This window comes from Perca flavescens, chromosome 1 (genome assembly GCF_004354835.1).
Source record: "Perca flavescens isolate YP-PL-M2 chromosome 1, PFLA_1.0, whole genome shotgun sequence".
Taxonomy (NCBI): Eukaryota; Metazoa; Chordata; class Actinopteri; order Perciformes; family Percidae; genus Perca; species Perca flavescens.
Genome location: NC_041331.1, coordinates 23083387 through 23110762, shown reverse-complemented (window position 1 = coordinate 23110762; position 27376 = coordinate 23083387). Strand labels below are relative to the sequence as shown.

The 27376-nt window shown below is 40.4% G+C and overlaps 1 protein-coding gene across 1 annotated transcript; it reads left to right on the top strand.

Moving 5' to 3' along the window:
* lmo1 (LIM domain only 1) lies at positions 1-27366 on the top strand. Its single transcript, XM_028579187.1, has 4 exons — positions 1-837; positions 15889-16102; positions 25306-25431; positions 26856-27366. Exons 1-4 carry the CDS (start codon positions 816-818, stop codon positions 26959-26961), a joined length of 468 nt encoding a protein of 155 aa, XP_028434988.1. The 5' UTR covers positions 1-815; the 3' UTR covers positions 26962-27366.
* The last annotated feature ends 10 nt before the right edge of the window (positions 27367-27376 follow it).

Here is a 27376-nt window from a genome sequence, read left to right as displayed (position 1 = left end):
TCCCTTAGCTGTGCTTTTGTGTTTTGTCAGAATTAATGAGAAAAGTTCCCTTGCCCTAGGGGTAATTAGTGTCCTTGGAGTTAAATAAGCTAATACTTAGACACCTCTGGCACAAGCAATTATGTTTGTGTATTGAATAATTGATTCAAAGAGGGGGGAAGGGCTGCTAATCAGATCTGAGCATAATGAATTGATTTAATTAACAGGGGAATCCGAGGGTCTCTGGAAACTGCGCGCATTTATTCAGTAGCAGCAGAGGCGAGCGCGGCACATAAACTGGGAGAGAGGCGGCGTGAGTTTGCTTTCAGCAGTTGTCAGATTTGCAATTGGATTTGTTTGAATATAGTTGCTGTTTCGGAGCAAATGAGAACGAGAAAGAGAGAATATTAACAGCGAAGGAGAGCTCAGCCGTTCAGTCTGAGCGTCTGATCCGTCCGTGTACGCACAGTTACAGATAGGCGACACTAGATTTATATCGCTATATTTTCATTGTTTTGTTTTTTTATTCGCATGGAATTTATCAAGAGCAACCAACGCTGTTTGATCGCTCTTTATTTGCATTACAGTTCAGTCCGGATAGGGGGATCTCGCCGCGTATCTCACCGTATTCCGTGTATGAATTATTATTGATAGGAGAAAAAAAAAACGTGCAGACGACAATTCATCTTTCCAGGGTTTTGGTTTATCGAGGCGTAGTCTAGTCAACCGCGCGTTTCAAAGCCATTTCCAGGAGCAGCTCCGAGCAGACCGAGCGGTGCATCCTGCTGGAGCCGAGGACGGATCGCCCGGGGAAGGACTCCTCGTTCCTCAGGACGATGGTGTTGGACAAGGAAGAGGGTGAGTAACATCTCCGACCGTATGATGCTGTAACCTGGGCAGTAACACGGCAAACTACTGACATTTTACACGTTAAGTGTTTCCCGTCGCCCCGGACCCTACGCACCCACAGCCTCTGCTTTATATTGGCTTTTTCAACCCCATTTAGTCACGATCAGGCTCCGTGTTTTCGCCAAGAACCCTGAATACTGTGGCTGCTTTCTCTACCATGAAGTTGAGATGGCACTTGCACAAATAGCCTGCCACTGCCAAACTGCAGTTTAGTTCTGAAAAGAGTTGCATGTTTATCTAGAGCAGATTTGGCGATTTGTAGCGTTTTGATATGTATCCTAACCCAGAGTTTGAGGATATACTCCACAGACGCTGCAGTGCATGTGGATCCTCTTTTCTTTCCTCCTCTAAGTGCTTTTTGCGTCTGTGAAGTTAGCGAGGCAGCCTTTGACATCACCACGATGGGAGATGACAGCAGAGTGCTTTTAACTTGATTGCAAATTATGGATAGCGCCGTGCAACGTTCACTCACTTCCCATCCAAATAGGCCTACTTGCATTACTTATCTATTTCAATGTATTTAGGTTAATGGGTGAGGCAATCTAATTAATTTTAATTTAAATCAAACTCGCCTCTAATGACGTCCCATTTTGGATTAAACTGAGATGTGCAGTGTATTTATCACATTCAGGCCTAAATGGTGCTCAGTGTGTGCATTTCAATATTTTTATATAACATGATGATAATATTCAAATGCAGACTATATATAGATATATAGCTACAGTACTGAAGGCTTTATGTGGTTTGCAATGAAGTTATTCTCTGATGTTTTTTTCTTTTTTTTAAGAGTGTTTTGCTGACCACATGCTGACATGCACAATGATAACCTCCACTAACCTTAAAACACATATTTGTGTTTGTTATTTCTCAAAGTATACGGCAGGCTATACAGGCTTTGCACATTTGAGTTTATCTAGGGTTCCTCCTCCCTCCAAAAGTAATGGATGCATTTGTAACCCATTATTTATGTTTGAAAATGGATATTTCATATCTCTTAGCAGAGCATCCTTTCACTTACACATCTAAAAACCAATAAAAGGATTGCGGCAGAGACATAAATTGCTCTGTCTGGCTGAATCCATGTTGTGCTGCAAATGTACCCAAATTAACTCAACTGTAAATTGTCTCCTTTGGATGTCTGTCTAGCTAAAAGTTCCCTATATGATTCATGATTCAGATTGCTTTTAACAGTTATTGGCTAAGCAATATGGTAAATGTACAAGGTGATGCAAATGGCATTAGTGGGAAAGGATGCACAGGAGCATGTAATGCAGTCAATACTACATTAACTACTGATGCCCAATTACAGAACCAGGGAGAGTGGCTTTTAGGAGCATTAGGACTTGCAGAAAAGCTGAGATCACCTGCTGCTCATTGCCTAAAAGCTTCACCCTTTATTTGCTGGGCCCGACCAGCAGCTCCAGCATTTTGGCCAGGTTGTCAACAGAACTGCTTGGATCTGGTCTCTTTCATTGCGGTGCCTCTTAGCGTTTATTGGCTCTAAAGTTATATGCTTGTCAATTCAACCTTCTTGTCTAATGTATCCACTAAGTGCCTGCACAAATAAACGTGTGCATATGTGGAGAGGGAGGTGTGGATCAGTGTTTTGGGAGGCCACATGGGTGTATGTGTATTACTGTCTGTTTCTCTTGATTGATTCACTATTATGCCCGTGTGTGTTTGTGCGTGCTGCTTAGGTGTTCATATTTCAGTCCTTATGTGGCCCATGAAACAGATCTTCAGTGTGTCTGGTCTCGTGTTTAAAGCCTGCCATACTGGTTGGCAACAAAGTAATGCTGCTGTTTGTTTGGCATACTTTTTTTTTTTTTTTTTTTTACTCTTGACTTCTTTTTGAAAAGTCTGCAACAATTTGTGCAACAAAAGCAATAACCAGAAATTCATATACATGACCCCTTATATCAGCCCCATTGAGAAAATCTGCCTGTTACAAACCGTTTTTCAAAATATCGATCTATATTTTTATATAAGTTTCATGTTGTATGTAGCTACCTGCCATATTATCTGTCCTGTCTGTTACAGGTTACATGCACATCGTAAAGTTATCATCATGCTCTCAGATGATGCAGTCATTAACTTATAATATACACTTTCTGGTAAAGCAGTGAGTCAGAAAGCACGGAGCAGGACTAAAAAGGAATACAGCCACTGCTCTGTGAAATAACCTAATATGCAGGTCATAGTAAGTAATGAATAGCAACAAATGTACCAATTCTGTGTCAACATTTTATTTCACCCTATGATATGAAGGTTCCAATTTGCGTCTAATTTGAGAGGAAAAAGCAACTCAGCCATTTTCTCTCCTTCTTTGCACCAACTGCAGGAGAAGCAAGTGGTCACTGACTGAAGGCATATTTTTGCTGAACATTAACACAACTACAGTATACTGTTTGCAGACCTAAGCAGAAGAAATATCCTACAACTACTGATACATTTCTGGTTACCTTTGCTTGTTAATTTATGACCCTGTTATCATCCTGTCCAGTGAAATTTGTACATTCATAAAGCATGTGATTGAAAAGCAACGCTTCAGATGAATGCAGACTGGTGATCTGTCGGCTGCTGTAATAAAACTTGAGCTTCAGGCTCCGATTTTTATTTTGAAATAATAAGAATTGCTTCATTCTTTACCGGTGTTACCATGGCAATACTGTCTCGTAGCGATATTGATTTAGAAAGTGGACAGTAATATTTCTTTTCTATTATTTGGTTTCTGAGGGTTGATTTCTAATTTCCAGTTGGAGATTACTTTTATATGTTCCTTAAGTCTTTTCACTTTTCCAAAGGAATGCAATTTGCTCCCCTGTATTTGCTATTTTCTCAGCTTATTGGTTTGCTCTTACTTCAAAATTAAACTTGCCCATTTCAAATATTAAAATTACGTCTGGTTTTTGTGCTCTGGGCCCTCGTTTGATATTTCTTAAGTCCCTACAGTTTCTTTTAAAAAGCTTTATTACAGGCACCTGCATCGCCTTTGCAGTACTTTTCCAATTTTGTTGTAAACATAGATAGTCAAAGGGGGCAGTTGTGTGGTGTTTTAAACAGTAAGGAGTGTAAGCTGTGCACAAATGAATATAGGAAATTCTCTTTTTTTTATTAGCATAAACATAACAAAATGGTACCAAAACATACAGTATGAATCTTCTCTGATACAGATTTGATATTAGCATGATCAACACTACGCATTGACATGCAACATGTCAAGGCATTATTTTAAAGCTATTCTCATTATTTAAACACAAAATCCCATGTATACTATTTCAACTGTGAGTGTTCAATTCCGTCTAATCTGTTTCTGATATTACAAATGCAGAATTCTTCACTGGAGACAATTTTGTCTGTCACCACTAAACCTCTAGATCCCTATCAGCCCTGATCGTTTCACATATACGAGTGCTCCAGTTGTGTATCATTTTCCATAATCTTAGTGGAATTCAAAGGGACTGAATTGAGACTTAAGACACGTGTTAGCAAGCGCGCCCACCTGCCTTTGATGTAAATGGCTGCACTCATCAGTGTGGCACACAAACTCAATTATGCACTTAAGAGCATCCCTTTTATTATTGCCAGACACCACATGCTAGCCATGTTATCACACAAATTCTCACGACAAGATCTGTCTACCACATGCATCACAGGGATCGGAAGATCCCTGTTGTCTGACCCTTTTATTGACCCTAAATGAGTTTTTCAATGACATGAAGAATTTCTGGTATATTGTTGAGTCGTGTGTGAGAATAGTGAAGGTTGCAGAGATAAAGATGCCACATTGAAAATGATATGAACAAATAAGAAACTCGAAGCCGCAAGGGCATACGCACATCAGTCCAAATGTTACAATGAAACCTTTTACAAAATCCACAAATCTGCTGACAAGTTGAGATAAATCGTTACTTTAAACCACCTTGGAGAAAACCAATGTCTTATTGCGAGCTCTGAGACAAATGCAGACATGCACAGAAGTAATGTTGATGTTGCACAGGCACAAAGCTATTCTCACTGGCAAAAAAAACACACACAATGTGGCCGGGTTGGCTCAGTGGGTCGAGCAGGTGAACATATACTGAGAGGCTTATGCATTGACACAGAGGTCCAGGGTTCAAGTCTGACCTGGGACAATTTCCTGCATGTCTTCCTCCCCTTTCTCACCTAGCTGTCCTATCAATTAAAGGTGGAAAAGCCCCAAAAAAACCAATAACCTATCCATAGTTGAGCTGGCATAAAAATATTATTATATTTATCAACAACATGTAATCCAGCTTTATTGACAATGAACCACCATATATTGTCAGTTATTCATCTATTTGAACCTGTTGCAAGCATGTGTCACTGCTACTTGTCACTGCAAAGCTGACTCTCTCAAGCTGTTGGATACACTAATGTTGATGTGGAGAAAAAAAAAAGTATTCATACACGATGCCTCTACAAACACACGCCCGAGCACCTACTGCAACATCTCATCAGTTGTTTTCACATAAAGTTATTTATTCATTTGTTTACCTATTGTGCGCTCTCTGTTCTGACTTGTTTGGCATTCTGATGCACTCTGTTAAGCCTACTATTTGCTCTCTGGAAAATAATTTCTCCTTTTATTCTGTCACCATAGGCTTAGTAAAGAAGACGGGGAAGATGGGAAAGGGGAATGACATGCAGCAAACTTCTTGAGATGAGCACATGTCAAAACTACAATGCCACCAGCTATAGTTCTTAGGCAGCTGAGTACAAGTGTCAAAATGCCCAGAAAATGCTACTGAAGAGAAACCTTCATATTCTACCTGCAGTAATAAAACAACATGTCACTTGTTACACTCTAAGGCAACGTAAGCATTTTGTACAGTTAAGCCTCAGTGGAAATCAAACACATATGGCATGAATTACATTTTTGGATAGGATTTTAGACCCAGAAGAAACATGATTGTTTATGTTTATTTTATTATTATGGTGCATTATTCATGCATGAACTGAATCTAAAATCATAATTGCATTGATGTCGTTTAATGCATTCTTGTGTCTTAAAGCAAAAAGATTTACTTTATTTATTATTCATTCAGTGCAGGTCTTGTTTAATCCCTTCTGAAATACTCCATTGATGCATAATTGTTTGAATGAAAGCCAGGGCTGTATACATGTATGTTTGTTTTTGTGTATTGTAGCCTGGCCGATTTATATATTGGGAGAAAGAAACCTGTATTGAGCAATACGGATTCTTTATACTGTATATAATTGTGACTAAGATACATACAGAGCAGGACATTTTACAATTGAAGAATACAGGTGTCAGGTGCTCTCTGGTGGACAAAATAATGTATGTAATGAAGGCTCTGTTTCTACATGACCTCAAACCTACTTTGGCATTTTTAATTGATATATCTGCAGTGAGCCAATAAGCGATTTATTGGTCTAGCTCTAGTGCGTATGTGAGTGTTTGTTCTGATGGGAGTAGGAAGCCACATGTAACCGGTGCAGGATTTTGTGGTGTGGACATGTGTAAAATGTGTTCTATGAAAATTATAGTGTTTTTATAGTGTTTCATCAATTTTTCACAATTAAAGGCAAACATGTGGAACGGTCTGAGAGCAGCAGTTGACAATTTTCACATACGTTCATGTGCTTGTAGGTTGTGTTAATTTAAGGTGTTGATTGGTTTGACTAGCACTAGTCTATGTTGTGGGGTAACCTGCAGAAATACAATACAGTATTGTTGTAACAATATAGTGCAGCTATATGAACTGGCCTGGTGTGTTCTCTCTATAGTGCACACACCAGTCAGTGCCAGCAGGTTTTCTTGCCAATGCCATATTTCCAATTTGCCAATGCCCTGATCGTTGTTGCTGAGTTTTTTCATTTGTTTTTGGCCCTGCCTGTGTGAGTGTGTGGCTCTGAGGATGACAGTGTTGATTGGTCAGTAAAACGCTTTGTTCATGTGGGTGTAAGGAGCAGCACAGCCTCTAGGGGCTGCTAGCGGGGCTTTTATACTTAGAGTCTTGTTTCACTGTAAAAATCTTTCCAACACCACTCTATGATATTCCCATTGCAGTATTCAGTTTTCTGCAGGTTGAGTGTTAAAAAGTACCTTTGGTTTAAGTTAGAGCTTTGTTGCATCATCACACAGAGATATATTATGAGTTTCTTTTCTCATTTCGGATCCATTTTCCAATCTTCTGGGATTGCAGGTTCCCAGTCAGAGGATGAAAATGCCATACAGTGCAATAACACGTAAACTTTACAGCAGTTAAACCATAAGTTGTTTTAATGTTACTGGACAACTGGTATTTTGTTGTCCTATACCTTGCCATTTACATACAATATGTGGTTTTAATCCAACTTAAAATGACCTTTACTTGGCTATTGTTTTGCAAAAAAACAAAATACCACACGCATTTATAAAAGCCTCCTAGCTGTTTTTTAGTACACAGATCCAGAGAAATAGAGGAGGATGGAGTATTTACACTTTCTTAAGATTGTACAGCTATCTTGTTAGTAAATAGAAAAGCCTGGGGTGCCTTCACTTAAATAAGAGCCAACTTACTGGAAATTCATCTCATATTGGATGACCTTCAGTAAATAAAATCTTGAATAGCTAATTAAAATCTGTGATTAAAGGGGGGTAGTTGTTTCCCTCTTAAAACTAGAAGATTAGGTTTGGGATATTGAAGTTGCTGATTTAATCAGTGCTTAACTATGCTAGGCAAATGACAGTCACCATCCACACACACATTCCCACTGAACCAACATTAACTGAAGACCTTGGACCCCGTCACTCTAGTTTAATTGTCATTTGATTTAAGCCAGTAACAATAATGACTCCTTTAGCCAAAAGGCCTGGTCTTTATATGATGAAGTAATATAAAAGTGTTAAAGGAATTCATTAAAAGCAAGCCATCTTCATAATGAAACATCAAACGTCATCTACAATATTTTGCTCTTGGGAGATTTAGGACAGGCTGTTCTACATGAGTTTACCATCCCACCCAATTTTCATGAAGATCTCTTCCCTAACTAAACCCAACCAACCTCCCTCATTATTTAGCCCATCAGGTGTGGGAGTAGGCGCTTGAATGACATTAGAGGCCAGAGCTGCCAAATAACTGCCCCCTGTGGGGAATTTGCATTATTCAAGATTAAAGAGCCTCACACAGTGCACCACAGTATGGTGTTCCTTCTTCCCCTCCATTTTCGACACACTGAGGACCCTGAATGGCACACCTGTCTCCTGGCATATCCTTTGAAATAATATATTTGCAGTAATTGCTGGGGAGTGGGGAGGATTTTGTACATCACTTCCTGACCTCATGAGTGACACAAACTTTAGAGGGCTACATTTAAAATCTCCAAATGCATTTTTAATGTGGACTAAAAGTGTTTGTGCATTATTCTGTTCCGGATGCCGGAAGGTGGCTTTGACAGGTCTAATGGTTTGATTTCTTTAGTTAATGTTTTTTTGCCAGGAATCACAAAGTGGCACACAAGATGCCTTGTCTATCAAAGTTTAAAAGTAGGCTATATAGTTTGAGAATAGATTTGTTTTTTCTTTATTCAATCTCATACTGAATGTCTGTTGAACTCACTCCTAATCTACTGTATGAGGATTGAAAATGAAAATTCATTCACCTTCTTGGTTATTGACAGCTTGCACTTAAATGAAAAATGGTAAAATAGCAGATTTCAAGAACTAAACACCTCAGAGGAACAGCCCAACATGACTATGCCCACATTTGATTGGCTGGATGCAATACCAAATATTTTTGCTGTGTCAACACTCAGACATCCTTCCTCTTTAAGAGCTCTCATGGGTTTATTTGGGGTCTGTTGTCTCTTCTCCTCCTCCTCATTCATTTTACTCCCTGACACTCATTTTCTAGCCCTATCGCACCCTCTCTCACTCCATCTATGTTGTTGACAGCTTACCTTGCAGAGCTCTAATCTCACCCTACTACTGAGCAACCAAGTGTTTCTGCGACTTCTGTAATAATTTGGAAACTCTGCCAGTTTCATGTCTTTAAAAAAAGCCGCAATGAATTTAATTAGAAAGCTGTTGCATATCTCTGTGATACATTTCTTTTAATTAACCCCATGTGAATAAATTAAAAATAATAGGGGGCTGAAAAGTGTGGAAAAAAACACCCTAATGAAGTTTTCCGTTAATTGGGATGGAGTCTGGTGCCAAACCACAGTGAGTAGTGAGCACCAGGAGCTAACAATGCCTTCTGTAAGCCTCAGAAAAGGGCCCAGGGCCTTCATGCTGACTTCAAGTGTAAGAAATGCACCTCTGACGTGATGGAAATGACCGTAGGCTGGGAGAAAAGGCAGTCCTGTTCCAGGCTGCTCTGCTGAGACTCCCCATGCCGCGCTTGAAGCTGGGCCAGTGTTATTGCAGCCCTAATGCGGCTGACTCATTTGGAGCGGATCAGGAGTAATTATGGTTGGGAAAGTGGCTGCCGACCGTGGGGGTCAGGACACTTGTAATATGTGAAAAGAGCAATTATTCCAGGAGACAAAACCCTCCCTTATCCTGGGCAGTGCCAGGGTCAATGCAAGGGACGGCTGGGCTCCGTTTCACCGGGGCTTATTAGCCACAGCAAGCTGCAAAGTTTGAGAGAGTGCATCTTGTTAATGAGCAGTCCCCTCCTCATCCACACCAGCCCTGTCTGCTCTCTCTCCCACTTACTGTGGGTGTTAATTATGTCATAATCATAGCATGCATACAGTCCCAGAAATCACCTCACAGACCCCAGCATTCATACACAACCATCTGGAAATGTAGCATACCGTACAGTAACATAGAAGGCTCTCACAGCGAGCTATACAAAAAAAACACAGTCAGTATGAAATGTAATATTGACTTGGGCCTTGTAAGAAACTACCTAATTTGAGAGAGTGTGTGTCTCCATGTGAGTGTGTGTTCATGCATATCTTTTCTTTTACTCCTTGCATATGCTCCAACTAAGGACAGAAACATGAATCACACAATGAATCAGTGGTGTTTATTTTGCTTATCATTCAGAATACATAAATCAGTCTGCTTTCAACTGGCATGTATTCCAGCTGATGTTATTACCAGATGTCTTGTATTTTGTCTTGGCAATAGAGAAACTTGTCCATGGGCTCAATTACAGCAATGACGGGAGCTGAATGAAAGGGGCTGATTCATGCGCACAATGGCAAGACATCTGCATGAAATCCCCATTAACCTTAGTGGCAGACACCTTGGCCTAGGGACACATTTTATTTGGGATTGTCATAGCCACGGCATTTACAGTGGTGGAGAAAAAGAAGAGTTTGTCCTATATTGTTCTTCCTGTAATTATAGAATATAATTTAGATTTTCAGATTTCTTTAGAGGATTCATTCAGTCATGCAGGGTTGACGTATAGTGGTTTGGGAACTTCATGCTGCAGTTTATAGACGTAGGCCAATAATGTCTGGTTGTGCAGGAGAGCTTTGAATCAAGTGATGATGATGATGATGATGATGATGATGATGATGATGATGATGATGATGATGACAAATGCCCTTGTTTCAGTTAAATGCAATCATTTGGTAATGTAGTATCTAATTTCCCTGAGCATCCCAGTGTGTGTATTCACCACACTGGTGGCTAACACTCTCTTATTTGCTGCAGCTGGGAGTTGGAATTATAGGGGCCCCTGAGAGGAGGCCCACCCAGGGCCAGCTCCATCCTTCTTGAAAGCCCACCTCCCTCCCCATGTGTCAGGAAGGCTGAGTGATTCTCATCAAGATGCTTTACCTCCCCATGAACCAGCAAAGTCTGCATCACACCATGACGTCAGTGTTTTTAATTGATCAAAAGACATTTAAAACACAGAATCAGATGTAACTGTCCCTGCTGCCATTAAGGCTGAGTGCCTGTGAGAGCAGCTGTTCCATTGGGATCATGTGTGTAGTAGTGTAGTGAAGGATACCTCAAATGTGGAGTTACTTTTTCTACAATTGTGTGGTATGCACTTTAAACTAGAACTGAAATGATCCGTCAATAAATTGATTAGTCAATCGATCAACATTAAAATTATTTGGCAACTGCTTTGATGATGATTTGGTGATTAATCAGTTCTCAGATGTTAGCATTAGGCTCGTTCAAGATGAACTGCGCCTCGCCTGTAAAGTGGACGAGGGCAGGCGGCAGCAGCCGGGGGCGGTGACAAAAATTCGCTGTCAAGTCGGACAGTTTCCAGCCGACTCCAGCAGCCTTCAGGCCGAACAGGAAGTCACAGAAACACTGTGGTCCGATTCCAATTTAATAAAATGTTATCAGAGCCATATATCAGCTTGTACACAGTCTCCAGTTGTTTTAATTATGACAGAGTAGCTCTCAAAATGCTCTACATGTGATCTGTTGCTGATTTTAATTAACAACACACTAGATGATCCATAATCTGAACAGATTTAGTCTCTCTGACTTCTAAAGATAACTATCAGCCACACAATATGTGTTCTGTACAGAATAAGCCTTTAAATCAGACAAATAGCAATTAAAATCCCTCCAATTCAAAATCAATAAAAAGTTGATATAAAACGTCATCATGTTGAGTCGATTCTGAATCAATCAGCTGTTAGATCAGCTGAGAGGCCGGCGTTTCCCAGCATGCCCTGGGTCCGCCTGGGTCTTGCAGTCGGTGAAAAGCAACTGCGCTGCCTGCGTCTCAGATCTGTGACCGACTTGATCTCATGAGGTTATCGTTGCCCACGTGTGCATGATGTCAGAGCAAGTCGGGATCAAGTCGGACACAAATCTAACCAGCATGCATTGGGCGGCGATCGTCGGTGATCGATTCTGCGCAGGCCTGGCTCATCTCGAACGAGCCTTTTGTCTGCTTTGTTTTATATCTTTGTAAACTGAATATATTTAGATTTTTACTGTTGGTGGGACAAAACAAGCAATCTGAAGACAGCGCCTTATTGTGATTGGTAGAGCTGCAACGATTAGTTGATTTATCGATTAACAGAAATGCAACTATTTTGATAATTGATGAATCATTTTTGCCATTTGAAAATTTTATATTTTTAGGTTACGGACTGTCAAATAAAACAAGCTAGCTAAATAGACCACCTTTGGCTGCGGGAAATATAACAGTACATTTTCTCTTTTTTACAACATTTATAGAAAAAGTGAATAATTGAAGAATCCAGACAATCAGCAGATTAATCAAGAATGAAAACAATTGCTAACTGCAGCCCTACGTACAGTAAAATATATTTAATAGGAGATAAAGCACAAATACAGAGACAGTATCCCTGGCAGTGTAGAATTTAGCAAGTGATGTGATTTATTATTATGGTTTTTATTATTTCATTTTGCAGTTGATGCCAAGGCAATAACCAATCTTCTTGTAGTTACATTACTGTATGATATGATATGAGATCTTTATTTTGAACGATTCAATATATATACTGTATATAAAATATGCAGTATGACCTACAAGCACCTGCTCACTTGTTAGCCACCAAACATTTTAGTGGTAATGATAAAAAAAAGGGGGCAAATCATCTTTTTTTCACACACTCTGGTCCAGTCTGAGGAAATGTGGATCTTGCCATGTCTATGTAATAATTGCATTTCTCTAATTTCAAACATCTCCTTGAGTGCTGCAAACTGCGTACTTTCTTTTAAAACCTTAAATATATCAAAAAGGTTTAGCAGACTGATGTGATTTTTTGATAGCTGTTAAGACCGAAGTCTAAATGGGTTAACAGAAATTGGATGCTATCTCTATAATAGAAAATACATGCTCTGACAGACAGCTTGGGCTGAGAAAAACTAACTGTACATATTCTTGAAAGATACAATCTTAAAGAAAGTAGATGGATGGTAGAAGGGAGAGATGACAGGCCTTTGCACACTGTACTAATGGCAAATTAAATCTCTCAGGAAGAATATTTGGCAGGGTAAGTGCTGTCTCTCCACTTTGATGGGTAAAATGTATCCCTTGTTGGAGAATGAATTGTGATGTGGAGAGGCATGCTTTTGGTGACATCAAATGACACTGGAAGGTCAGTGGCACTTGTATCTGTTAAATGGATTGGATTAAGTAGAAGCTGCCTCCTAGTCTGCTGCTTTCTTTCATAATGCAGCTTTTCTTTCTGGGAGGTAGCAAGCATGGGAGGTTCTGTTCTACTCCACAGTTTCACATAGCGCCGGGAGTGGTGACAGGTGCAAGAAAATGTCTGGTGGCATTAAGGGAATTGAAAAGACATTTACTTTACACACTCGTTTTTTTTCTGTCACTGCTCTTTGTTTAGTAGGTTTGAGCTAGTGCTTGCCACACTACTATTAAATTTGTTCTTTCTAGAGGCTGCTTTGGTAGAAGACATCAAACTCATGTTTGTTCCGTGCAATGGCTTCAAGAAAGAGGCATCAGTTGAATGTGCATACTGGTTACACGGAAGACATTAGGCATTCCTCCATTGAGACATCTCTCTTACAGCCAGAAGGACTGAGGAGTGTCAGACTCACTGCAAACAGTGTTGTCACTTTGATGATGCTGAGCAGGGTTTTAAACAAAGTGTGCATCCAATAGAGGGGGTGAGCAGCATACAGTAAATCCAGGATAGGTTAAGCTTTGGCCTTTTCAAACATGATGTAAAACACACACATTATATGTTTAAGGAGTGTGTGGCGGGTGGTGGTCTCAACCAATTAGGAGTAGTTCTCTGGAGGTAGAGGAACGACCTTTTTGTATAATTAGTTCTCTTATTTAAAGCAAAGATTTTGAGTAGAATAACTAATTAGGTGTCATAAAAGGCAAATCAACTCCTTTCTTTTTCTTTGCAAAAGCTCTGAAGCACACATACTGTACATACACAGTACACAGGCAGGCAGGCACACACACACACACACACACACACACACACACACAGACACACACACACATACAGGCATTTTCTCTCTCCTCATTAAGGCTGTTTTTAGTTCTGTAGAAGTCTGTCAGGCGAGCACTGTTGGCATACCTGCAGAGAGCTCCCCTAACAAGCCATGAAATGCAGGTAGAAGAGTCCAACGTTAGCCAGTGTGGCTTGAATTTGAAGCTTTTTAGCTTCATTTACACTGAACATTGGTATTTATAGCAGGCTTTGTGATCCTAATGTGCCAGCTTCAAGGGGCCTGTTTTAGAGAGGTAGGGAGGTGAGGGAGCTGGAGGGCAGGCAGAACACTAATTGATGGCTCCCATCACCAGCACCGGACCAATTAGCCTCTCCTTTCCACTTCTGATAAAGAAATAAGACGGCTCAACACCACCAGAGCACTTACTGACATATAAACCAAAGCCATAAATTTGACTAACAAGCTCTCCTATTTCTTTCACCCCTTTTTTAAAAGGGGAAATGCTAATTATATTACATTCATAGCATTATTGATGTGTGGATGGCCAAAAAGTGGAGAGCAAATCTGAATCCAATAAGGTACTTTGTGAGTCAATTTAGGTGTGCCGATATGTGTCTGCACATGTGAGAGAGACAGAAAGAGAGAGAGAAAATATGCTTTCCTATTCCAAAGAAGTCCTTTGAAAAGTGGTATAAGGTTTTTGTGGAGGAGAACGAACTTGACAAGCTCAGCAGAGAAAAACAGTGCTCAGAGTGAAACAGTCCCTTGTTACCAGCCGAGGTTGTTTATCACTGAGCAAACCACCGAAGTTACTGTTAAATGGCAGCTCTAACTACAGAATCACCTCATTCACACTTAACATTACACTCTCATTTGTGCATACTTTTCTGCTAATGAAATGAAAATAAAAACTTTCATCTGGTCTGGAAAAAATGTACCTGTGCACATCTCAAAAGTGCAACAGTGAAACAGTGACATTTCGTATAAAACTTTGTAACTTTAAATGGGCCTTTATAGATACACATACAAAATGCTGGCCTAACCCCCTTTGATGCAGAGTGTCCGATCTTTCTTTTTAGAGAGAGAGAGAGAGAGAGAGAGAGAGAGAGAGAGAGAGAGAGAGAGAGAAATGTGTTTTGAAAGTAGAGTGGCAAGTGGCGTCCACTGTGTGTTCTTTTAGATGGATCAATAGCTCAGTGTGTGAGAGAGTGTCTTAAGAGCTGTTGTCTTGTGCTTTCAGCTGTGGCAGACCTGTTAGTGCTACAGAGGGGAGCTGCGCACCCCTGCCTCTGTACCAGCAGTGGCCTGAGGGGGGCTTTTAGTCCAAACACAAATGTCAACCACACATAGACTATTAGTGTTTAGTGCAGTTATTAAATGGACTTTATTTGTCCTTTAGGAGGCTAAAAGGCGCGCTTAAAGGCGACCTGCGTGACAGCAGGGCAATTTGCGAGTTTGGTAACTTAGGCTCGCTTGTCGCAGACACATGAGTACAGATAAGTGTAAAAGGAGGAAAGGCTGTAATGCTCTGAGTAGGGAACGCTGTGTTTGTGGTTTGCGTGTGTGTGTGTGTGTGTGTGTGTGTGTGAAACACAGAGAGTGAGTGTATGCTAAAAGGCACTTAGGCCATAACATATCTCACTGGGGTCTGGTAGCAACGTTTTTGTGGTCAGAGGCTTTTTAAAAGGTTAATGTTAATCTATACCAAACAAAGCCCATGAGGAGCTTTTACAGCTGTAGACAGTTGAGTGAAATGGGCTTTGATGAAATGGCAGGTAACTAACGTACTACACAGCTCCCTGTAAATACCACTGTAAACAAAATAAACATTGTGTCTTTTATCCTCAGACATATACATGCCCCTTCCTCTGAAACCTGCTGCAAGTGATCATGTTACTTTTGTATTACAGCATGTTCTTAGTGGAACAAGTAAGTCAGGGCTTTGTAGTCCAATGTGACCTGTGTGCCTATCTACATGGAAGAATGTTTTCTTTAATGCATATGAAGCAGGTAGGCAACGTACTGTGGCTAGGCTTAGACGCCTCGAGAAGCAGCCAGCTTATCAAAAAGAGAACATGAAAAGTCACTCGTGTTCCTGGGCCGTAAATCACGCATGGCTGTTTGTCTCCTTATCATTACAGGTGTGCCAATGCTCTCCGTCCAGCCCAAAGGGAAACAGAAGGGGTGTGCTGGCTGCAATCGCAAGATTAAAGACCGCTACCTGCTCAAGGCCCTGGACAAATACTGGCATGAGGACTGTCTCAAATGTGCCTGCTGTGACTGCCGCCTGGGGGAGGTGGGCTCCACCCTCTATACGAAAGCCAACCTCATCCTCTGTCGCAGGGACTACCTGAGGCAAGAAAGACACACAATCACCTCTCTCCACTCAACAACAAACACAAATGCCATGCAATTCAAAAGCTCTGTGACATGAAAGAATCACAAAGGTTGTTGTTTTTTTTTTACCTCCTGGTAACGTTTGCTTTGGTTTCTAAGTGTGTGTTTCAATCACAGCTAAAATCTAAATCATGCAAATATTCCTCAGTGTTAGAACTGCATCACAGCAAAACCTTACATGTAGAGAGTTTGTTGTCATATTCTTTTACAGCATGCATATAGCAGAAAGTCATTTTGGTATGCTCCAACACGAGCATATTGCACTGGCAGAAAAAAAGAACATTTGGGGCATTTTAGGAATTTACTAAAATTCCTGTGCAACCATCAAAACATGAGTCATGCTGTCATGACATTTTTGCATCACTGCATCTAGAATCTATAGTCACATATAAAATAAGCAGTGGGTTACACTTGGTTGTCATTTACAATAGGTTGTTTTAATAAGATACTAACATCTGGCCATCGCAATTGTTGAATTTTGAAGACATTGGGTGCTACTGTATCAAGTGGCTCAACCTATAATAACCTATGCTTCCATCAACATCAAAATCTCACTGCTACCAATAAGCTGTATGCCCATTAAGCAAGTTTAAACCACAACAGGTTTGTTGCTGTGTTTTTCTAAAATATTTGTATCTTTTTATCTTTGTTTGCATCGACACAGAAGAGTTCTGTCGTGGAGTAGACTGGCTCTCTGTTGTACCAGAGCTGTAGGCTGTGAGAAACTTCCCGGCAGGCTTGTTGCTTCATCAGTGTCTTTGGCTCTATACCCCCCCTTCAGATGCCCCTGCCATCTGCTTGTTAAATTAAACATGACCATTTCCTGGGTGTTAAGTCACTTTCCCAATGAGATCCTACCATTTATCTGAGAGGGAATCCCCCAGGGGCCAACTTAGGGATGCCGGTGCCCTAGGCACCCCCCCTCTTAAAACTCCCTGTCCTGCACTGTCCTCCCCCTTTCTCTTTCTCCATTTCCTTCACTGATACTGATACTGATACATATCGCTACCCCACACAGTTAATTATTCTAATTTAAAAACATCCAAAACAGCAGCCATCATTTTGTATCACTTCTAAAAATCCAAACCACATAGAACCTTAATCAACTGGGTTTTCGTCCTACCTCACTCATGGATCTTTATGACATTTTACATACATCTCAGCTCTTTCTCTGACCTGGAAGAAGACCGCAGCCCACTTGAGAGGCGCTTAGGGACGTTACGTTGAGATAGGCCATTACCATCCATCAGTTCCCACCCACAGTTAATGCTTTTAAGATGCAGTGAGAGGTCCACTAAGACCTGATGTTGCCCCCAGAAGGGGCAGATGGTGCAGATGAGGTAATAATAAATGGGCAAATGACCAAGAGAAAGCAAAAATGATGAAGCTCAGAGTTTCACTTGGTAAAATACATCTGCTGAAAGGACAGCAACCACCACCCCCAAGCCATAAGTGCCTAACTGGCACTGTGAAGGGAGAAGGAAAAGCTTTCTCGCACATTAGACCAGCAAGATGTAGAGGTCAGAGACGGGATAAAAAACTGGGAATGACATATGAAATCAAGAGTTAGGCATACTAAAATAAGAATAAAAAGGAAAAAGGAGGAGTGTGCTCCTCTGTTGCCCCGGATTGCCTAATGAAATCCATCCCACTCGCCTGCTCTTCAGCCTGCGACAAATGCAGAACACTTAATGGCTAGAGATGCTTGAGATGAATTCTATTATGGAACAAATTAAAAACCTTGCCTTGCGTGTAGAGAAGAGGCAGTTAAAGAGACCAGATTATTTGAAAGTAGGTGATGCAGTCTCCATTCGGCACCAGTTTCCTTTTCATTCCTTCTTTTCTGTGTAGTAAGACGAAGGCTCCCCTCACCTGCAGTAATAAAGTTAAATCTGTGCACTGAATTAGCCTCCTGCACTTCATTAAAGAAAAGCAGGTGGATCAAACACACTTTGGTTATTTCCCAGTTTGGATCCCTGCCATGCTCACATTAATTATTATAGGAGCTCCATCTGTGGTTGTCCTTCAGTGGCATTAGCAACTTATTGAATCCACTCACGCTTTCCTGAATCTTACACACACAAACACAAAAATACACACATACCTTAAACAGCGTTCCCTCTGCCCTCCAAACCATTGCACCAACAAAAAGTTCAGTTTCTAATATCCCTGACGTTCACATCCCAGTATCAAGGGAGTGTTTTTTATCAACTTGGCCACACTTTTTCATTAGAAATGAGAATAATAGATTAATTAGGCGTTAAGTTTATGTCTGGGGCCCAGGATCGCATGACTTCACCAGAGGGTTGACAATCTAGTCATGGTGTGATCATCAGGACTTGAAGCCTGAAATCATTTAATCCTCTATTTCATATATTAGAGCGGACATAATAGTCACCCACTTATCAAAATGGGGTATAATTAACTGTAAGAGGAAAACGGTTTCAAGATAATGAACATCCATAAGTTATCCACGAACCGGTGAAATAGCAGGGGGAAGATGATAGCTCCATCTGGATGTGACTAGTTTTCAAATCTTCTTCGTTGACTTCTCCTTACTACTTTAGTAAGTAAAGCAATTGCTCTTCCTCACTGGGCAAGATAAATCTGAACAGAAAGGTTTACACTTTCAAAAAGACGCAACTGTTGGGGAGGGTCAGAACATGCCATGCATGCATTAACAGCTTTCCCTTTTATGAAATCTGACTTACTTCGAGCAGGCTGGGAAGTCTCACAGAGCTCAAAGAACAGGTAAAAAAACTTCAAGAGCCACAGCCCAATCTGAGGGAAGCGATACAGAGAGGCAGATGATGCACTGTAGGAGCTTTAAGGGTTTGAAGTTAGCAAAGCAGCAATTGAAAGACCTAAAGAAGGCCCTCTTTTTTCTAAAGAGTGATTGTAATAACTCAATAACAGAGAGAGGAGAGCCCAGCTTCTTTGCATTCCTGCCATACAACTCTGCTACCAACAACCCACATCAGCACACAATGATAGATTTTTAGTGACTAAATAAGAGCTCTTTTAAGGAGTACGGAGTATGGCAGTTCTGCTTTAAATGTTGACGTACTATGAATAGTATTTTAATATATAATTCATGAACATACTGACCTCCAAAGGTCAGTTATGTCAGACTTGCCAGATATTGAATTATTAAGTCTGTCATCCCTCTGTCTCCAATTTGAAGCTTTAGTAAATGGATTAATACCGATCATTAGTGCAGCTTAGATCATATTATATACTTATTATATTAATAGTTGCATTTTCATTTTAAGTTCTTTTCAACAAAATATGAATCATTAATGTTGGTAGCTCATTCGAACGTCTGTAAATAATCAATATGACTTTTCATGTCAGCTCTTACATCCTGTGCCGAACAATTGTAAGAAGCATTACGCAGCAATACATGTTGTCATATAATGCAGCAGTTTCTGAAGTAAATACTACTATTACTAACTCTTAGAGCTGAAACAGTTTGTCAATTAATCAGTTAGCTGATCGACACAAAATTTAATTATTATGATGATCAATTAATAGTATTAAGTCATATTTCCAGCAAAAATATTTTCGAATTTTAGCCTCTCAAATATGCTTTGCTTTGTCATGTATGATAGTAAACTGAATATCATGGACTGTTGGTCGAATAAGACATGACATGACATCAGATGTTGTCACCTTGGGGTGGGGAAATTATAATTTACATTTTTACTATACTACTTTAGTTACCACGTTGCAGCCCTTCTAAATATAATTTACTATAAAAGGGTCATATAATATCTGAACAAAGATGATGAATTTTGACATGAATTCTAAAAATAAATAGCTAGCCTGCTTTCACTTTACACTGGATTATGCCGTTCAGAAATCCTTGCCAGAATGTCTCACAGGTTGTGGGGAGCAATCCAAATCAGTACTTCTAACCCTCTAATCCATTTAAATGAACCACAGAAGTGCCCATTTTAAAAGATGACTTTTGTGCTTCAAACCCTGTTGCAATGTTGATGATTGATCGACAAAACCTGACAGGCTCAGTTTACTATGAGCAGCTCTGAACAATACTCTCATATTTTCCGGAAACTCACCATTCACACTATTCAAATAGAAATGCTAACAAACTTAAAAAAAAAAAAAAAAAAAAAAAAAAACTGTGTTGATGTTGAATTTCTTTTCACTGTCATTTTGAGAAAATTGATTTATTTAATCCAAATGACCAGGGAAATTGAAGTGCATGAGCCACTGCACTCCTACAATACAGGACATGTGTCAGAACAATACGTGGGAATTCGGCAGAAAGTAGTCTATTCAAATAAAAATATCTATTGTAAATTAAATGAATGAATGTTTTTTTTTTTCAAAGGTAATCCACAATTTATAAAGGCACTGTTTCAGTGCTGTGAGGCATATCAAGTTTAAAGAAAAAAACGTGGTTGGAAATCCTTGGCTTGTATAGATGACATTATCCCTATAGATGTTTCAATGGACCTAATGCTTGAATGGCCATAAACAATGTGTATCTATTTTACTTTGTGTCACTTCTTCAATTTTGTGGCAATATGTTTTATTATCTCAGCTGACATCAAATCCCTTGACCTTTACATTTGCCTCTAGATCATGTTTTGGTGTAAAACATTCATTGCTTGCTATATGCAGCTCCACTTCAGCTGTTACTCATGAGACTGCTTCAGCGACGGTTCAACTTTGGTTGCCTTTAGCTTCACAGGAGCAAAAGGAGAAGAGTGTAATGTGTTCGAACAGTTCTCTCAGGCTATAATCTCCTCTTAGCATGAGGAGCCTAATTAAGCCATATGTTTATACCAAGTTATAACCCAGAAACATCAATTGTTGGCTGAAGAACTGTGTAAATGAGACACTTTTTTACAGTCCAACTCTTCATGTTATGGTGAAGATGGAAGATTTTTTTTCTGTGCCAAATATCTGCCTGTGATAGTAAATTACAAAGCAGATAGGGGAATCAGGTTAGCATGGAAGAAGTGGATCTCTTCACGATTTGAAGACTATTTGGAGAGATCAGTGTCATTTAGGAGAACATGCCACGGTCCTGTAGCTTCATTTTTACTGCACTTACACCTAGAAGGTGTGAAGCCTTTCTGTGCTATTGCAGAATACTGTACAGAATAGAGAGAGTGCAGGTCCAGCAGAGTGGAGCAGGTGGAGGTGGAGAGGGTGTTCATCTGGATGTTAATACTGAGGTAAATGCAGTGAAATGCATCCATGTAAATGTCCTAACAAAACAAAGCAAAGTCTAGATGCAGTCTGTAGTGATTTTACAGTTCATCGTTGGTTAAGTTCAAATTCAAATTAGGTAAACACAAACCACACAGACTGATCTCATGAAATGGCGTATGTATGACACGCCAATTCGTATGCCATTATTGGCGTGTTATTAAGACGTATACTCGCTTTTTAGTGTGTTTATCAACGCCGATTGTCCTCCATTGACTTACATTACCTTGCGATTCCGTGTGAATTTACGCCGTAGTGAGTAGTATGAAATGGCGAGAATCCGCATAGGGGAGGTTTGTTGGGTTGGGTTGGGTTGGGTTGGGTTGGGTTTGGTAAAACACAGGACTTTCACCCAGGAGAGTGGGGATCGGGTCCCGCATGTGGCATTTCCTTAAAGCCAACCCCATTTTCTTTTTTTTTTTCCTTTTCCTACACTCAACCGTCGCTTTCTTCTTTTACTAAAGCCAATCCTGTTTTTCTTTTCCTAAACCCAACCGTAGCTTTGATGGTTACGCTGAAAATGCGTACAGATAACACGCCATTTGGCTTAAGAAAGTTGGCGTGTATGTTGACGCGAAGTCATGATACCACAATTGTCCGTCCACTTAATACCAGCCTAATCGCTTCATTTTAGTATCTTATAGTTGTGTTTCGGGTTTTATTTACATACAAGCCTATAGATTAGGTTAGATTCAACTTTATTGTCATGGTGCAGAGTACAAGTACAAAGACCACAAAATGCTATATTCAATACACGTTCATTTCCACTACTACAACCTTGCTTGTGGCTCTTGAAAAACCTGCGCTGTGTTTACGCCTCATTATGGGGACTACTACTTAGTGTGATGATGTTGTCACCGTTATCAAACTGGGGGTGTGGAGTTTGAAAGATGTGGGTGTTTACCAGGGAGGGTGGGGCTTTTTGTTATAGATTTGTAGTCTCCAAGGTTATTTTCTCAGACTTGACAAAGCCTCTACAGAGCCACAGAAGACAACATTATACAACTGCTTTTACAAGCTGAGTAGTAATCAACATAACAAGTACATCTAATTTGATGTGTAATATTGGTAGACCTTTAAAATGTCTCAACCTTTTTCAAAAACAAGGGAGGGTACAGAACTAATCCAATCTGTTTCTTTTTGCTGAAAGCCTTTAGTATATTTGCAAAGCAAATGGAAAGGTGTTTTAGTAGTATTGTTTTTATTCTTCCAGCTTTATAAAAATAAGTCTTAAAAGTCAATCAAAGTAGCCTGTATTTCTGATAGTCTAGTTACAATGCAGCACAGGAGCTGGGGTTGCAAACAGCTCTGCAGAAAGGTGATTAAAAAAACATATTTGTGTTGCATAATAAAGGGGAAAAGATGTTATAGCCACAGTAGTTAAATCATAGGTTTGTAGAGAATATAGATGTAGCTGACAGGTAAAAACTAGCCACAGGTGTCGCACGCTGCCTTCAGTGAAGTGTCAGCAGCAAGCTGGGCTTCCCCACCAGGCGTCTTCACAACCTGTATGTATCAAGTCAGCACCATGTCCACAGCCCAGCGGGGTGTAATGGAGAAGGGTTAGAATAATCATACGAGCTGTTATAGGTGTGTGCATGTCAGACTCTGTAAGTGGCCGAGGCTCTCTAGGCTCTCTTATAACGTCGGCTCCCTGAGGGAGAGCAATAGACATCAGTGTGTGACCCTTCAGTCCAGTATAAAGCTCAGGTGTGGTGTTAAACATAGAGCAGATCCTGTCACTCGACTGTCATGATGACACAGGAGGTGTGAGGCAGTGGCTTGAATCTTAATGGGACAATGTTTTTGTGAATTGTAAGCAAAAGGGGAAATAATTAGCATTCATTACATCATGTTACAAAACCAAGAAATCAGGCCAGGAAAACCTATATACTGTAATGGAAACGAGGAGTACTGGAGCACTGATATTCAGTCAATTTTTGGATCAATACTAAATGTGTGAGAATTTTCTAATGTTTAAAAAATAAAAAAATAGTTTAAAAAAAACGTGTCTCTGTGGGAAAAAAAACAACAACATCTTGTGTTACAGAGTGCCCCGTTGGTGGCAGATGTGCACTGTATGAGAACACGCAGTGTTTTACTAAAACAGTTGTAAAAATGTCTGTTTAACGCCATGTGAATCCCTCTCATGGAACATAACAGCCTCTCTCCCTCCGTTTCTGTCTCTCCGGCTCCTCTGGGGCAGTGGCCCCTAATTAGAAGCAGGGCTGCTGGAAAGACGTTTTCTTTAACAAGGTGAAAGCAATTGAATGGGACTAGCAGAAGCAGAATATCAACACTGTGACTCTTCTGTCTGAGCTCCTACAAGTTTGGGGGAAAAGTGTTTAACAATCTGTTTGAATGGCAATCTGCTGTTGCCTTATCCCCTCTTGCAAAGCTGTGAACGGTCCTACACTGCCGAATATATAAATCTATCTGGGCTTCCGAATATCCAAATTAAAGGAACACTCCGACTTATTGGGAATTTAGCTTATTCACCATAACCCCCAGAGTTAGACAAATCGATACATACCCTTCTCATCTCCGTGTGTGCTGTAATGCTGTCTGACGGCTCCAGCGGCATCAGGCCAGCACAGAACATGCAGGTGAACGGTTCCAGTAATCCTACTGCTTCGAATAAGTGACAAAATAATGCCAACATGTTCCTATTTACGTGTTGTGATTTATAGAGTCACAGCATGTACAAAAAACAAAGTAACATGAGACACAGCCGTCTTCTAACTGTAAACAAACCGGGAACTATATTCTCAAGTGGAAGAATATAGTACTTGGGCGGAGTGATATGCTCGCAGCAAGCCTGTCTGAGAATATAGTTCCCGGTTTGTTTACTGTTAGAAGATGGCTGTGTCTCATGTTACGTTGTTTTTTGTACACGCTGTGACTATACAAATCACAACATGTAAATAGGAACATGTTGGCGTTATTTTGTCACTTTTGTCACAATTGGGAGTAGTAGGCCAGCTGGAACCAGTTACCTGCAGGATCTGTGCTGGTCTAAGCTAATGCTGGAACCGTCAGGCAGCGTTACAGCACGCACGGAGATGAGAAGGGTATGTATCGACTTGTCTTACTCTGGGGGTTACGGTGAATAAGCTAAATTCCCAATAAGTCGGCGTGTTCCTTTAAACATAGGGGCAGGCGCTTGGAAAAATGTAAATGCAAATGTAACTTGGAAAAGCATTTGAGGTTCCTTTAGTTTGAGGAGAAAAGAGATCGACACCAGTGCCTACTTGCTGGGTTTGTGACCTTTATCATTTGGCTCCTATCGATTAAGCCTAAACCGGCAGCAGCGAGGTTTGAGCAGTGAGTCTGTTCACTGTGAAACATTTAGTTAACTCTTCAAGGTTACATCTCCCATCACTGTCTCAGGCTCCTCTTTGAATAGAAGAGGGAGGCAGAGAAAGAGAGAGAACAGATTGAGCCTGAATCCTTGTGACAGAAATCTTTTTAACTTATGACTAAATTATAGAACGCAGCGTCTTGTGTAAAAATCCAGCTGGCTTTGGTTGGAGATAGACTCATTAGGTATTTTAGCTATGAAAGAAGAAAACTTTCAACAATTCAAATGGTTTGCTTCAGACTTGTTCTCATTGCGTTTGTAACGTGCAAGAGGGGACATTCTTTGAAGAAGGAGATTAAAACCATGTGATCATTTTAATTAGATCATTAGCCAAGAATTAAGATCTATGTTTGTAACTCTCATTAACAAAAATACCAAGTGGGTGCCAAGAAAGCTTTGTGCATTATATTCAACGTGTTTCAATTTTGCCCTCTTTTTCCTCCCATTGCAGCATTTTTCTGCTATTGTTCTTGCCGTCAGTACCTTTTTTTTTGCTTTTTTATTGCATCAAGGTAAAGGGAAGGTGGGTTAATCTCTATCTGTGCTCTCTGTCTTTCAGGCTCTTTGGTACAACGGGGAACTGTGCAGCCTGCAGTAAACTGATCCCAGCCTTTGAAATGGTGATGAGAGCCAGAGATAATGTTTATCATTTGGACTGTTTTGCCTGTCAGCTTTGTAACCAGAGGTAAGAACGGGGACTATAACTGAACAACAACATCGCCTTTTAAAAAAAAAAAAAAAACATCAATGGGGTGTTAAAATGGCCAATAGTCTAAATATTAGAAGATGTTGAAAAGGCTCTCTTAAGGTCTTATTATATTATTACATACCACTGAACAACTGAAAAAACTAAGTTGTGGATTGTCTTCCTGTGTTGTAAAAATAAAAGGTTGCTGTATTGCATTTGTAATGCTCTGCTAATTTCCTATTGTGACACACCAGCAGCTTGTCCTTTTTTTGTTGGCTAGCCCTGTACATGTTTCAAGCCACAGGGATGTAAAATTAGCTTTTGCTCTTATGCGTGCAAGGAGGTATAGGAACTACAACCTCCAGAGGTGTATTGCTGGAGAACGGACACAGGTGTGAAATGGTGTTTCCTTAGGATCTATTATGAAATTGGAGAGAGCACAAAGCCTATGGTATGATACACATAGAATATGACATACCCAAATATTGCTTTTCCCCATTAATATACTGTCAGTAATGGCACCACTCTGGGAGCAGAACGTCCTTTGCATGCTTGTCAGGGGTGCTGTGACCCTGTTCCTCCACACAGCAAAAGCCCATTAACCTTCTGCAGGCCAGATTCAGTTACCATAGTGAACACCTGCTGTAAGGGAATTATGACTGCAGTCTCTCTTCTCAGCTGGCAGACATGAAGCCATGTCTCATCTGGCACAGTATTGGCCGTGACTGTTTTACCAGCCTGGCTCATTACTATAGCCAAGCTAGCTCGGCTATATTCTTATCTTCACTGTCCTTCAGTCACATTATGGAGCTGTCTCCACTGTGTCACACAAACAAACAGTGGCACACAGAAGAACATCAGTAGGGCAGGCTGTTACGTGTTATTTCCCCTCTTCAATTGACTCTGATACTTCAGAGGAAAAAACATTCTCAAGCACTGGTTCCAAACTGGTGTGTGAAAAAGCTAACCCAATGGCAGAGTTTGATTGGAAACTCCTGTGGTGCCACTGCCTTTTTGCAAGGGCCAGGGAGTTGGCCTTCCTTTCATCGGATGCCAGGGCTCGTGTCTGTTTGCTTTGAAATGATAGGGTTTTAATCCACTTTTATTTGAAGCCACACATTTATGATGACCATCAAAACAGGCTTTGACGAGGCACAGTGTCAGCGTGCGTCGCGTAGAACATCTCGACCAAATGTGTGCAATCAAACTGAATCATCATTAGGCCTACCTGCAGTGCCAGTCAACACACACACACACACACACACACACACACACACACACACACACACACACACACACACACACACACACACACACACACACACACACACACACACACACACACACACGTCACAATTCCAACAGTAATCGTATTTGTGTTTTTAACAGTACTGCCTTTGTTTGTTTTTCTCTGCCAACAGGTTTTGCGTGGGGGACAAGTTTTTCCTAAAAAACAACATGATTTTGTGTCAAATGGACTATGAGGAGGGCCAGCTGAATGGGAGCTTTGAGACACAGGTTCAATAGTTGGAACCTTGTGGCAGCAACAATCGGCTCCACACTTTACACACAAGATGGATGTTCTGCTGCACTTGGAAAAGACAAGCGTCTGTCTGCTTGCCTGCAATACTTTTTAAGACCCCTTTATCAGTCCCTAAGGACTCTATTGTAAATGTTCAACTTTTTGCCCCTCCCACACCCCAACACTGAGCAGTTACAAATTTTGATGTACAGTTGTGCCTGCTTAGCTGAGCACTGTATTGCTTGTATGTTTTGTGAAATTTGTTTCTGGTTGGTTTTATTTTCCTTTTAGAAATGGTTCATTGGAGGGTATGTACAGTCTGTTTTCTCTGTATATATAAACTGGAACATTTATTTTATGAAATGTAATGCAATTTTATTACTAGTGTGAATTAAAGATTCTTAAATGTTCATAGTGAGT

Bases quoted from the DNA above. Each gene is read 5' to 3' on its own strand.
- lmo1 (XM_028579187.1), top strand. From the start codon at position 816: ATGGTGTTGGACAAGGAAGAGG. The intron at 838-15,888 runs GTGAGTAACATC...TTATCATTACAG, and splicing joins GGTGTTGGACAAGGAAGAGG to GTGTGCCAATGCTCTCCGTC. The intron at 25,432-26,855 runs GTAAGAACGGGG...CTCTGCCAACAG, and splicing joins TGTCAGCTTTGTAACCAGAG to GTTTTGCGTGGGGGACAAGT.